Consider the following 14,423-nt stretch of genomic DNA (forward strand, 5'->3'; position numbering starts at 1 on the left):
GTATTGTAGACATAGTCACGTGACACTAATTTGTTATTGAAACAATCAATATGTTTGTGATATGTTTAAGGATTGAGCAAATAGGATTAGGGTTTGGGTTAGGGTTATCTTTAACTCTTTACTTTAGAATCGACAACAGTTTAATGTCCTTGAAAATACGTATCTTGTGACTGACAACAGATCTTTACAATATTATGTGACTAATTATCATATGGAGCCCGGTGGCTGAGCGGTTAAGCGCTTGGATTCCGATCCTGGGTTCAAAACTCGGTGAATGGGATTTTGAATTTCCGGACACCCAACTCTAATGGGTGTCTGACTTTATAGTTAAGGAAAGTAAAGGCGGTTAGTCGTTGTACTGGCCACATGACACGCTGATCGTTAAGTAGCCTTAACACAGCGGTTCTCAACCTTTTAAACTCGAGGACCCCTTTTTACAATCCCTCACTCTTCGCGCCCCCCCCCTTGCTCACACACACACAGCAATAGAAAAATAAACTGTTTCGATGGTCTTTGACGACCCCTGGTAAATCGTCAATCGCGACCCACAGGTTGAGAACCCCTGCCTTAACATCATCTGTCCTATAGATCGCAGGGTCTGAAAAGGAAACGTATGTATATTCATCGGCATTAAGAATGCTGAATTATTTTTAAACTAGAACCTCTTTCAATGGCAGGCCCGTTCATTCTTTTATGCTGTCTTCCCATCGCTTTCTCTGTCTGCCTTCCTTTATGTCTTTGTCTTTCGCTGTGATATTGAATTTTGCAAGTGCTGCTGTGGACTGTGCTATTCGAGCCAGTAGTTCAGGTTTCCTTCCCACATCAGAGACGATACCTCCGAGACGTTTGAAACTACTGATACTAGTCAGCCTTTTCCCCTCTAATGCTATAGCTCTTTTTAAAGCCATGTTGGCTATTGGTCATAATTTGAGTTTTTTCTGCATTTATTTGCATAAAAAATGCTGCAGAGGTTTTGTATATGCTCTTCACCAAGTCAGCTAGTTCATCTTTGGTTCCAGCTAGGGCATCTACGTCATCTGCGAAACGCTAACAGTACCTTCATAGCCCTCGAAAGCATTTTCAATTATCCAAGTAAGATATTGAAAAGTGACGGTATAATAACATAATTTAAGATATAAGAAAAAGATGTAATGAAAACGATATAATGTTCAACTTAAGGCTTCTCCAGGAAAAAAAAAGAATAAAATGTATTTCTGTTGTTCTGTACGTCGTGGCAACGAGCTATTGGTCTAAATTGCCCACAGGTAATGACGCTGTAGGTCAGTGTTGAGGCCTTCTATGAAGAATGGTCTCGGTTACACTAATTGCATTATAGAAAGTTGTCGCGTCGAAAAGCCGGATAGTGCTGTGTTACGGACCGGATTTGACCCGCTGGCCGTAAGTCAAGAATCGCTGATGTATACAAACATCTTGAAACTGAAGTGAAACGTGGAGAGGGAAGACAGGAAAACGTATACCGGGATACCGAGGGTTGAAAGGGAATTAAGTCATGACATGAATTTAGCACAAGTTGAAAATCGCATTACCTACCCTTATTCTTTATCAGCTTGATTTTTATTTGTCTATTTTTAATTTTAAGTTATTACTTTGCTTGTCATCGTAAAGATGCTTATAAACACTTGAAGAATACGGAATATGTTGAATAAATACTACTAAGTCTTTAGTTATTTTTTGTATAGTTGCTCTTTATTTAAAAAAAAAAATGGCAATAAACTCCGGTACTTTTACAATGAGTGATGCTTAAAAACTTTATAGATAGTGGTATAAATAATAATTCAGAAATACTTTCTTGGTAAATACAAGCAGAGAGTAAATAAAATTCTCAACACAAAACTGTCTGGCAGTAATCTCATCACTGCAAGAAATATCTAAGCCGTCCCAGTGCTCCAATACATGTTCAGTGTCATCAAATGGACTGACACTGACCTACATGACATTGACAGGCTCAGGAAGAAATTACTAACCAAATTTCGATGCTTACACCCCAAGTCCTTCACCATAAGGCTATACCTGCCCAGGACGGATGGAGGCCGTGGATTGCAGAACATCTTCAAACTGTGAAAGACGCAAGTTTCCAAAATACGATCAAAACTGCACGCCTCCAGCAATGAACTAGTTTCCTTCCTACGGTAATACGACTCCGATGCGACCCCTCTAAACCTACACAATGTTAATGCTAATGTCAATCTCGACGACGTAGGGCATAAGATTCGCCAATGGTAAGAAAAAACACTCCACGGAAAATTCCCGGCTTTATTAGATGGGGACAACATTGAAAAGGCTGCTTCCTTAGCATGGCTCAAAGCAGGTCATCTCTATTCTGAAACGGAAGGCTTTGTTGCAGCAATACTGGACAGAGTAATCAGGACAAAACATTACGAGAAACATATCCTAAAACTCAATATTGTTGACAAATGCCGAAAATGTGGGAATGTGGGAATGTGGGTGAGTCAATTGAACACATAATTAGCAAGATGTTCAGCCCTATCGGAATCTGCCTACCTAGGTCGCCATAAAGTTGCAAAGCTAATACACCAGCACTTGGCTTTGACACACAATTTGATCGGTAAGGATACTCCTTAGTACAAATACTCACCACAAAATGTTCTCGAGTCTACTGATCATTTGCTGTACTGGGACAGGCCTATCTTGACCGACAAAACGGTAGATTTTAATCGCTCTGATCTGCTTCTCATCGCTACCATTACTGACATCGCCGTACCACTGTCTCATAATTTAAGATATGAGAACCTTGAGGCTTGGAGATTAAGCGTTTATGGAAGTTATCTAAAACAACATTATACCCCATTGGTATATCAACAGAGGGGATAATAACAACTGACCTCACATCTACCTTCAAGGCCCTTGGCATTCCTAGGAACATTCTCGTTGCCTGTCAGAGGGCGGTACTACTGCAGACCTGCCACATCACCAGAAAATTCCTCAAAGGAAACTGATAAAGGGACTTTAACAAAACTCGATCCTGGCTGCGCCAGAGAATAAATGTTCTTCCCAATTTGCCATAATAGTAATAATAAAATAAAATCTATTATCAGTAGGGAAATTTGTTCTAAATGTTAGGTACACTATTTATGAGTGGAAGAAAATGGTGAACTAAATATAACGAAATAACCCTAAAAATATTGTCACTAGTTACTGCCATCATATATGTCAGCATCATTTATTGTAGTTCACCAGTACGCCAAAACTAATAGAGTTTTTAGTCTCAACCAAAAAAAAAAAAAAATAAATTAATTATTTAGCCTTATAAGGACTTTCCCTTCTGCTTGCAAGTTTTAACGAGCTCATTCAAGAAAGTAGAGACGCTCACACAAAACTTATGCGTTGTTAAAAGTTTACGGACAAGACGACAGACATATAAAATAAATAAAAAAAAAGGAATCAGGTCTAATTTGCTTGACATTGCTGTTTCATTCAGATATATGCTTCAAGAAAATTATTTAAATGTTTGTTTTGATTGAAATAATGGCCGAACGGTAAAGTTCTTGATTAAAAGGTCGCGAGTTCGAATCCGGCTAAAGACTGGAATGTTCGAGATTTTTATTTGAACGCCCTGCACCAGTCCACCCAAATCTAATAGTTACCGGACACTAGTTGGGCAAAGTAAATACATTTGATTGCTGCGCTGGTCACACCTTTAGTGGTCAACAAAACTAGAAACAAAGTGACTTTACGACATCTGCCCGACATGGACCTTGAGATCTACACAAATAGGATGGCATTAGACAGAGGAATATCAGAGGAGGCTCTATGCCATTTTCTGATCACTATCAACAAGTTCTACAAACTATATAACGTTAGTGTGCTCACAAAAACTATTGATTGTGGTCAGTCAGCTGTTTAACTGCATTGACATTTGAGATAAAAGGTTTGCAGAATGAATGTTTCATTGAGTCTAATGTTTTCTGTTTGTTTTATGTGTGCTATAGATGAGTGAATGTAGATCACACAACTTCTTCTCATCAACTTTAAAACTGTTTCAACATTTTTTGTCTTCACATTTAGGGTCTTGTCTGTTTTTTTCTCTGCTGTAAGTATTTTACACTAGTGACCTGATCTCGTATAACACATGTAAGAATAACGCTGCTTAATAACGTTGCTTTTAACCCGGATGAAGACGTTTTGTGATAATACTATTTCATTCATAGTTTCCGTTTCTTTATGTAACTAAATGATAACCAGACAGACAAAGGGACAGATCAACGGCATAACAGCACAAACACACCAGCCTCTATTTATGACATGGATAAAAAAATTACATATTCACTTATATATTTATAGTACTATTTTCGTTTTAGTTGTAATATAATCTCTCTATCTATTTTTTATTGATTTTTTCCCCTTCAATTTAAATTTCGATCCTTTACAGTGTCTGATGTTTAAAGTAAATAATTTGGTGTCATAATCAACTGAAATCAAAAGAAATTTCTATAAATCAAATAAGAACATAAAACTAAAATGTTATTTAACCTTTGTTAGGCCAATAATAGAATATGCATCCTCTGTTTGGGACCCCTCAACTCAAGAAAACATTAAGAAACTAGAACAGACACAAAATAGAGCAGTGCGATTCATAACAAACGAATATTCACATTTGACTAGAGTAACACCTTTAGTAAAATCACTAAATTTAGAAAGCCTTCAGGACAGAAGGCTCAAAAGTAAAGTAGCAATAATACATAAAACACTGAACCATGATCTTCAAATACAAAAACAAAATTTAATAAAATACTCTGAAAGACACAAAGATAAAGGCACATTCCTCGTCCCATATGCTAGGACAAATTTGTACAAATACTCCTTCTTCCCTAGTGCTATTAGAGCATGGAATGGGTTGCCTGAGCTAGCCAGGAAAACCAGTGACTTGGCAGAATTTAAGTCATTGGTTAATATGCATGACTAAATGCATGACGCGTAGGACGTAATCATCTTTTTTTTGAAGTAACGTCTGTATTATATAAGATAAGATAAGATGAAATAACTTTCTAATAGTTTCCTCATAGTCGAACGTTTTACTTATAATGACGGACGTGAGTGTTTAAACTTTATTAGAAGTATAGTACACACTAATTGAACTCAAGAAATAATTTTTGGAATATCTTTATTGGTTAGTTATTTTAACCACGATATTTGTATCAACAGTCTGCCAACTCTTACATACTAAATCAGAAGTTCACTCATTCCAGATATAAGTAGTCTATCTCAGCTTGTCAAGAAACATAGAAATACATTTCTTCCGTAACAAGAACACTAACATTTTGTCACAAATTTAAATATCTATTATCCAACCTGCGGCGTAGCATACGCCGCTACTTAGTGACAAGTGAACACTTCCTGAAAGACACAGTTGTCCGAATGGGTGGGTTTGGGCAAACGAATGTGTGCGCATGCCTGAAGAGAGAAGAAGGCGTGTTTGCGGGTGGGAGAGGGCGGGTGGAAGGTTAGGGAAACGGAGTGCATGCGTGGTGTCCCGCATGGCTGGGCGACGTAGATAATTATATAAACAGAGAAGAGAAGATTATTTGTTTTCCCCTACCCCCTTCTTTTTTCTGAGCCGCGCTCTCTGTCGTCGCGAAAGTTACGTGGGGTAACTCTAGTCCGACTAGCAGAAATAAAAGAGTTATCTTTTTCATCGAAGGCTAGAGAATCGGCGTGCGTGCGTGGTGTCCCGCATGGTTGAGCGAAGTAGATAATTATATATAAATATATATATTAGATTATTTCCTTGCAAGAATATATTCGTATATTTTAGAGCCGATTAAAATATTAGCCAAAAAATTATAAAGTAAAGTAAAGTAAAAGTAAAAGTAAAAGTAAAAGTACAGTAAAGTAAAGAAAAATATTGGAAAGTAAAAAAAAGTAAAGAAATGTAAAATAAAGAAAAGAAACGTAAACTAAAGTAAAATAAAGAAAAAAAAAGAAAAGTAAAGAAAAGAAATGAAAAGTAAAGTAAAAAAAGTAAAGTAAAAAAAAGTAAAGTAAAGTAAATTAAAGTAAAAAAAAGTAAAGAAAAGTAAAGAAAAGTAAAGAAAAGAAAAGTAAAGGAAAGGAAAGTAAACTAAAGTAAAAGTAAAAGAAAAAAAAAAGTAAAAGTAAATAAAAAAAAAAAGTAAAAGTAAAAGTAAAAGTAAAAGTAACATAAAATAAAGTAAAGTAAAGTAAAGTAAAGTAAAAAGTAAAGTAAAAAGAAAAGTAAAAAGAAAAGTAAAAAGAAAAGTAAAGTAAAGTAAAATGTAAAGTAAAGTAAAGTAAAGTAAAGTAAAGTAAATTGAAGTAAAGTAAAGTAAAGTAAAGTAAAGTAAAGTAAAATGTAAAGTAAGTAAACTAAGTAAGTTAAGTAAAGAAAAGAAAAGAAAAGTAAAGTAAAGAAAAGTATGAAAAAGTAAAGTAAAGTAAAGTACATTTGTAAGGTAAAGTAAATGTTTAAAGTAAAGTATATCTGTGTGAAAGAAAGTAAAGTCCCCCACTAGCAGATGGTGCGTTCTAGAAGTCATACGAAGTAAAGATCAAGGTCATCTGTTTTGTGGCCGAAGGTTAATGAGAATTTCATGTGGCCATTGGCTAGCACAAAGACTTCTTCATTTCCCCCAAATACTATCAGGTATCCTTTAGAGCTGGGTGGACTCAGGGGCGACATGAAAATCCCGAAGTTCAAAATCCCTGTCTTCACCGATTTTCGAACCCGAGACCCCTAAGTATGGAAGAGAAGTGCTCTAATACACAGCCACCACGCCACCATGGAGTGTGTGTGTGTGTGTGTGTGTTTATATAGTTACGGTGGGAAGATGTTATCGATTGGTTGTGAATAATGCAACATAGATGACATTTTCGTCACTTGGTCTTATTTAGGACAGACGATTCCAGACCTTTTGACTGAAAGGTTGTGTTATTGTAGTGAGTTAGATTTTGTTAACAAATAGTATTATTTCATTAATCACAAGTTGATTTTGTCTATATTATAAATAAAGTTCTATTTAGTTGTGTTCACAAAAGGAAGTTTTCAAGTTATTTAAAGTTTTGTTAGTTAAGATACATTATGCCTACAGCGGTTTAGTTTGGTGCTACAAGTCAACAACCGGTAACAACACAACTCTGCCCGAGTAGGGTGTCGAACCTCGAGCCCCCTTCTAGGTAGCCAAGACAAGCCAAGTTCAAGCGCATAAACTCTAACTTCTTTGATAAGAAGGTATAAACATTTTAGAACAACAACAAAGACGTGTATTCACTATAGGCTAGTATTTACTGCAGACAGTTTGGATTATAACCTCATCACAATGTGGATTAAAAATGAAACGTATGATTTGGACAACTTCTCATATACTACTGAAACTACCCAAACAACTATGTATGTGAATAGTATTATAAACGAAAAGTAAGTCATTAGATACCAAAATATGTATTTTTTTTTACATTATTTTTTTTGGATGATTATACTGTTGTAAGTTAAAGGGAGGCAACTTAACAAATGGAGGCAACTTAACAAAGGGAAGCAATTTAACAAAGGACGCCAGAAGACATGATGTTTATTGAGAGTGATTTGAACATAAAGGTCAGTGCTGGTCTTCGGTTGTGCTCATTTCCCACAGTTCTGTTTTGTTTTACACGTTTCGGATGTTCCTTCAGAGTTGAAGATAATTTACGTCCTAGTCCAAACCTCCCGAAGGACGACGGGGGATGGCAGGGCACGATCCCGGGACCATCGAGAGGTCCGAACAACAGTCCAGCGCGCATACCGCACGACCAGGCAGCACTAGTGCTGAGTCTGTTGCACTTGCACTTCCACCGTGTTATAGAGACCTGTAGCTTTATACTTCCCATAGGAATGGTCTCCATATTATTATTATAGCTTTTATATAGCGCTACTTTCATGCTTATAGCATGCTCAGAGCGCTTTGGTCCAATCTCATTTGTGGACCAGTGGCTTAGTGGTGAAGCGATTGGCTTATGGACATGGGTTCTGGACTCGAATCTAAGTGGAGACTTGGATTTTTAATCTCGATATCTTTGGGCGCACCTGAGTCCACCTAACATTAGTTGGGGAAAAGCGGTTCGTCATTGTGCATTGACACCTTCGTTAACCGTGGGACAATGAAACAAATGACCTTTACATCATCTGCCCTATAGATCACAAGTTCTGAAACGGGGAACTTTACTTTACTTAGGTACGACCTTCTATTACTTATCACACGTTCCGGACAACCCAGAGAACCCTTGTACTGTTCCTTTCTGCTGGCTTGAGATAATCCGTTTTTGTTTTGTTTTTAGTGGAGAGGAACAAACGCTTTCCTTCTACTGTTATTTTAGTGACTGTAGTCCATGTGGTGATTTCTGTTTCTTTAGTGCCAAATATTAATCGATGATGCATTATTGTTTTTTTTAAATACAATCTGTATCTTTTCTTCTTATATTAACAATGGCACAAACGGAATCATCTTGCGTATATATAATATATATATATGAAACTTGACAACACACTGAAGAAACATTTGTGTGCTTTTCTAGCTTCTTTATCAAACTTCTTCAAACTAAACATGGACCTGGATTTTCAATTCAATACCAACTTGACTTCAATATCTTGTTAGTATTCAGCTTTCTTATTCTATTAATGCAACCTTAACTGGTATAACGTATTACTGAAACAACTTTATGATACAACTGTAACTTACACTAGCGGACCTAAAATCATTTAAATACTTATTACAACGCCAAGACAGTTACTACTATCTTGTATTAACTATGACCTTCTAGAAACTGACGTATCCCATTTTTTTCCTGACCTCTTTCCCTGATGATAATAAAGGCGTGTTTGTTCTACGGCTTTTTTGGTCTGAATGGTTAAGTGGCGAAAGTAGAAATCTACAAGACTATATAATATTTTACTGAAAGCCCTCTAGATCTAGATCTTGAAGAGGGTGCGTAAAATGTTCCTGAACATTCATTTATCAAACTCTTGACAGAATGTGGAAATACCCGTTCAAGATAAATGTTTTCTCATTCTTTAGAAAATGTTTTTTTTTTTACTTTGAAAAATTATAACGCCAAACTAGAGCTTTCCCAGTGTGGCCAACGAGCTAGTAATTCTTTCTCAGTAATAGGCCTATACATCAAATGTTAAATTTCTAAGAAAATCTGAAGAGTTGTTTTTGAGATTAGCTTTCTAGTTTCCTGGATCCAGGTTCCTGAAAGTTCCATGAAGTTCCGACTTGAATAGAGGTATTGTAAAAAGATGATGTTATGATGAATATTAATGACAAAAATATTAAAGCACATTTTATTTTGTTTCAGAAATGAAAATTTCCTCAAGACAAGATTTTTCATCTCTGTATGTTTGCTTTGCTTGGGGCTCTTCGGAAATTATTTCATTTTCCTTGTTTTAAAAGGAGTTCAAAGCCTGACATCGATACTGGCTATCTACATGGCAGTATTTGATACTCTCTCCTTGTTGAGCAAAGTCTATAGCTATGGCTTGGAATACTATAAGACGTACAATTATGGCTATTTCTATTGTGTAACCTGGTATATACCGACAATAATTTTCGGATCGACTACAAACTGGACTTTAGTTTTGATATGCATTGAACGTTTTATTTCCATATTTTTTCCTTTTCACCACCGATCTTTTGTTTCAACAAGAAGAGTACACGTTACCATGGCAACAGTATTATGTATTTTCGTGGTATATTCAGTTGTACTCAATTTTATGACGATCGCTTACAGCGACTCACCGAAGCAATGTGTCCTTATGAACGTGTCTAGTTCCAAATTTAATACTATAATAAATTGTGTTGCATTTGCAGGGCCCAGTTTACTAATCACAACATTTACATTGTTAGTCATCTTCAAGCTGAAATTTTCGAAACGAAATTTTGGACGAGAACAAAAATCCAACAGCCGTCAACAGTTAGAGAGCTCACTTAGTCGGCTCATGCTCAGCTCGGCCATTTTATTCATGATCCTCACCTTGCCAGGGACACTTTACTACTGCCTTATTAGTCCTGCACTTGATTCTAGGAAGGATGACCCAGTCATTGACATTGTACTCTTTCTCCTGTCGGATGTATCCAACATTCTTAATTTTGTTGTCTATTTAATATTTGTTAAAGCATTTAGAAGCAAATTTCTCCAAATAATTGCAAGAAAATAAAGGCAACTGTGACAAAAGCGCTGAGTGGTAAAAACTGGTTGACTTCTTTTCCTGACTCGAGCTGAGGTGGGATTTTTTTTTGTCTGCTTAGTGCCTAAAGCACGGGCATCCTCTCCATTATATTCATTCTACCCTCTGGCCCACACAAGATTTTGGACACAATGTCATGAGCATACTATAAGCATGAAATCTACGCTATACAGAAAAAAAAACAACAAGAAATTATATTCAGCTTCTAAACATTTTAGTATATTTGGAAACACTAGTATTTTTAAGTTTTGAGATCTCTATGTCAAAGCTGTCACAGATTTATTGAATTCTTTTACGAAGTTGTCACAGACTTACTGAATTCTGATACGAGCTGTCACAGACTTACTGAATTCTGATACGAGCTGTCACAGACTTATTGAATTCCAAGTTAAGTTAGATTTGTAATGCCACTTGCTCTTGATTTTTTTGTATGGAGGCATTGTTGGCCTCCTTCAGTCGTAGATTATGGTTCATCTTTTTAAAATGAATGAAATAAAAGCATGGGCGTCGGCTAGGGCACCGTATATACCATCATTTCCTCTCCAGGCAGATGATGTGTCCAACGAACGGCCAATAGTCAATACAATTTTGAATCTGAAAGTGCATAACGATAGAGATTTTCTCCAAGGCTTTTGGAAGAGAGGATCTGAGCATCTGAATAGCTTACGTGGAGTTCCATTATGAAGACGTTTATAAATGTGGTAGGATTTCAATAGCAGCACATACATTTCATTGCGGCGCTGCAAGGGGTAGAATGTGGCTGCTGAAAACATTTAATTATAAACAAAGTCTGTTGTAAACATTTTTGTAATGTATATATCATGCAGCGTTTCTCTATCTTAGACTAGTGGTACTACCCAGACCCCAAAAAAAAAAATACGTTCGCTCTCTGGTGAACGCTGTAAGGTGTCAAAGACAACAGGGTTTTGTTGTTTTTTTTAATTTTAGAAATTCCCTCCCCTTGGGTCTAGAATGAAGTATTTCTTGCAGATAAGTTTGAGTTGTTCGTTAAAGTCAAATTTAAAAGGGAAACACAGAGAAGCACCTATATATGTTAATGGTAAATGGGAGGGGGGGGGCGCCCATAAAGTACCTTGTCCCGGGCGCACGTTTGGCTCACTACGATTCTGGAGGGACCATTATTGAAATAGAACAGACAGGTACGAGAGCGGGTACGATTGGCATGTGCTTGATGGTCTAAGATCATCCTCGTAGCAAGATGTCTTGTAGCGGGCCTGTTTTGTTTTCATGCAAAAGACGTCAACAGAACAATACATTCTTTGACATTAGACCGTTCAGATAAAAGATACTCAGTTGGACTCTAGAATCCCATTAGTGAAGAATGTTGGGATGTTTCAAAAGAACTTCTTGAATCGAAACTTTTTTCTTGGCACTTTCCTCAAAACAACATGAAAGATTCTACTTTCAAATGATATACAACGCAACGTTATTTAATAATGAAAACTTTTGAAACGTCGGTATTAATGCCATTTTATATGTCAACAATTACATTCCAAAGTCAAGACATTTTTGTTCTTAAAAACAAAAAGACCAACTAGTCACCACGTCACGTCCTCTAGAGGGGCGTGAAAAAAAATATTAAAGAACCGCTTGTATATTAATTTCCTTGCCGAATCCCTACATTTTTAAATGTCGCAAACTGTAAACCAATGTCGTATTGCGTTAATTGATTTGTATTAATGAAAACACGATAACTATAACGATAATTTAAAAATACGGTACTCTCTATAGCCTCCTTCAGTCGCGAAGTGACTATGAATCATCTCATGGAAATAAGATGAATGCCTGGACATTAGCTGTTGTCTGAACTATGTCGCCCATACATGAGTCCCTCTCCACGAAGCTGATGTATCCGAAGGAGTTTTCCTTCTAACGGGCCCCTCCTGTCCGAAGCTTATTGGTTAAGGCGCCAGTTACCCCTTCTTCAGTAGTGAGAACAGTTATAGCTTTTATATAGCGCTACTTTCGTGCTTATAGCATGCTCAGAGTGCTTTTGGTCAAATCTCATTTGTGGACCAGTGGGGGGGGGGGGGGGAGGGGGTATCTAGGTGTTGGTTTTCCGTGCTGCCTTTAGGCGCTCAGTAAACACAACTCAGCCCGAGTCGGTTGCTGAACCTCAAGCCCCCTTCTAAGTAGCCAAGCCAAGCCAAGTTCAAGCACACTTGGCCTCTCGACCACGCTATATCTGAGATACATGTGAAGGCCAGGAGTTGGATTGTTTGTACAAAAGCATGTTAATTAATATTGAAGTTATTTGTTAGGACAAGTCTTATAGTCAATGTTTTATTTTTATATTGATTAAAGTAAAAAATATATATTTAATATAATAATATAAACATTTTAGGAAATAATCAAAAGTCTTATAGTCAATGTTTTATTTTTATATTGATTCAAGAAAAAAAATATATTTAATATAATAATATAAACATTTTAGGAAATAATCAAAAGTCTTATAGTCAATGTTTTATTTTTATATTGATTAAAATAAAAAATATATATTTAATATAATAATATAAACATTTTAGGAAATAATCAAAAGTCTTATAGTCAATGTTTTATTTTTATATTGATTCAAGTAAAAAATATATATTTAATATAATAATATAAACATTTTAGGAGATAATCAATTCCTTCCATATGTTACAAAATGATAGTAGACTTACTATTCATATCTTATTGTCATTGACAAACATAACAAAAAATACTTTTTTTTAACAAAGCTAATATTGAGTTCAATCGATGCCGTATATCTCAATATTGCCAGCTTTATCTCCCGTTTTACATATATAAAACACAATTAATTTATTTCAAATAGTTGATTCAATAATTTTTTAAAAAATTCATTCATGTGTTGTCATCAAAATTAAATAATTGTGTCAATCTTCAACTTGATCTTAGAATGGAAGTGAAACAAAAAATGGCCAAGCAGACAGATGAAGTGAGCTTTACAGATAAGATTTTTAAAAAAAATATCTTCACTGAAGGGGCATGTTATTTTTGAACCGTTTCAGATTTATCAACTAATTTAGGTCATCCATGTACAATAGATGAGACTATTGTTTTGAAATGGAGAAATGTTTACAAATGATTCATTGCAAGGTATGACCAGAGCGGAGATACAGAATCACCCTGCTATTGATCTCTTCGTATAGTAACCGAATCGATTTCAAGGTATCATCCAATAAATCATGCGTTGTCAGTTGCCTTATTATCTGTTTCAGTCCATCGACCCTCCCTATGATGCCTTCTTGTTCTTGTACTATTAATTTATATTTGGAGCAAATTTTGTAAAATGTATTTTTGAATGCGGAAGCCAATATTTAGTATATAACAGAGAAACAGATGATTGTGTGATAGTTTGACGGTTGATTTAGGATCATTTTTCGGGAAGGAGAGATGTTTATCTTTCTGTTGATTATTTTTTCATTAGTGAAGGTTCAGACTTGTTCAAAAAAAGAAAAGGTTAATTGCACATACTTGGCTATAACTTTTTCCGCCTTAAGTTGTGGAGACTATTATACTTATTTTTGTAAAAATGAACTAGTTTTCAATGTCAGGGTCGAGATTTGTTATAGGGAAACAAATTCATTGTAGTCCCCCCTCAAGAGTGTCCTCTGGGAAATTTTCTGGTGATGTGAATCAGAGGAAACGAGAAGTCCGACGGATTGGTGAAGCTAGGAACGTTATTAGACCCACCAGAGATACATACGAAAGAGCGAAAGCGTAGATTTGTGAATGAATCAAATCCAAGTGGTACAAATACTGGGACCATTTTAGCATGGTATGGGAAGTCTGGAAGGTTCTCAAACGCCCTAACAGGACTAGTGGAGGCAGAAATTTTAGCCCGTTTTCGCAAGGGACACTCCGATAGGAGCCTGTTTCGCTAGGATCCGAGAGTACCACGATTCCAGATGTCACGTGGAAGACGAGACAGTAGAACACATTCCCAACAACTGCAGGGTGCTTAGAAGCTCTTGCCTGTTTAAATAGTTCTAAGATTTATCCCAGTAAAGTATTTATTTGGCTAACTCAGGAACATCCTGTGGTGATTTTTAGTTGTAAGGGGGTGCATTCTACTGTAATCATATCTCAAGGCCAGGTATTAGTTTTGCAACTTGATTATGGCGACTAGGATAGGCCGATTCAGACTAAGATGGGCATCCTGCCATTTGATTGACTCACCGAC

The 14,423-nt window shown here is 36.2% G+C and overlaps 1 protein-coding gene across 1 annotated transcript; it reads left to right on the plus strand.

Moving 5' to 3' along the window:
- The first annotated feature begins 7,090 nt into the window (after window positions 1–7,090).
- On the plus strand, window positions 7,091–12,173 carry LOC106069828 (probable G-protein coupled receptor B0563.6). Its single transcript, XM_013229572.2, has 2 exons — window positions 7,091–7,414; window positions 9,328–12,173. The coding sequence occupies exons 1-2, from the start codon at window positions 7,317–7,319 to the stop codon at window positions 10,184–10,186; spliced, it is 957 nt and encodes a 318-aa protein (XP_013085026.2). The 5' UTR covers window positions 7,091–7,316; the 3' UTR covers window positions 10,187–12,173.
- Window positions 12,174–14,423: the final 2,250 nt, after the last annotated feature.

Source organism: Biomphalaria glabrata, chromosome 11, assembly GCF_947242115.1.
Source record: "Biomphalaria glabrata chromosome 11, xgBioGlab47.1, whole genome shotgun sequence".
NCBI classification, from domain to species: Eukaryota; Metazoa; Mollusca; class Gastropoda; family Planorbidae; genus Biomphalaria; species Biomphalaria glabrata.

Excerpts from the sequence above, each read along its gene's own strand:
- LOC106069828 (XM_013229572.2), top strand. The coding sequence starts at position 7,317 with ATGTGGATTAAAAATGAAACGTATGATTTGGACAACTTCTCATATACT. Across the intron at positions 7,415-9,327 it reads AATAGTATTATAAACGAAAA|AAATGAAAATTTCCTCAAGA; the intron begins GTAAGTCATTAG and ends ATTTTGTTTCAG.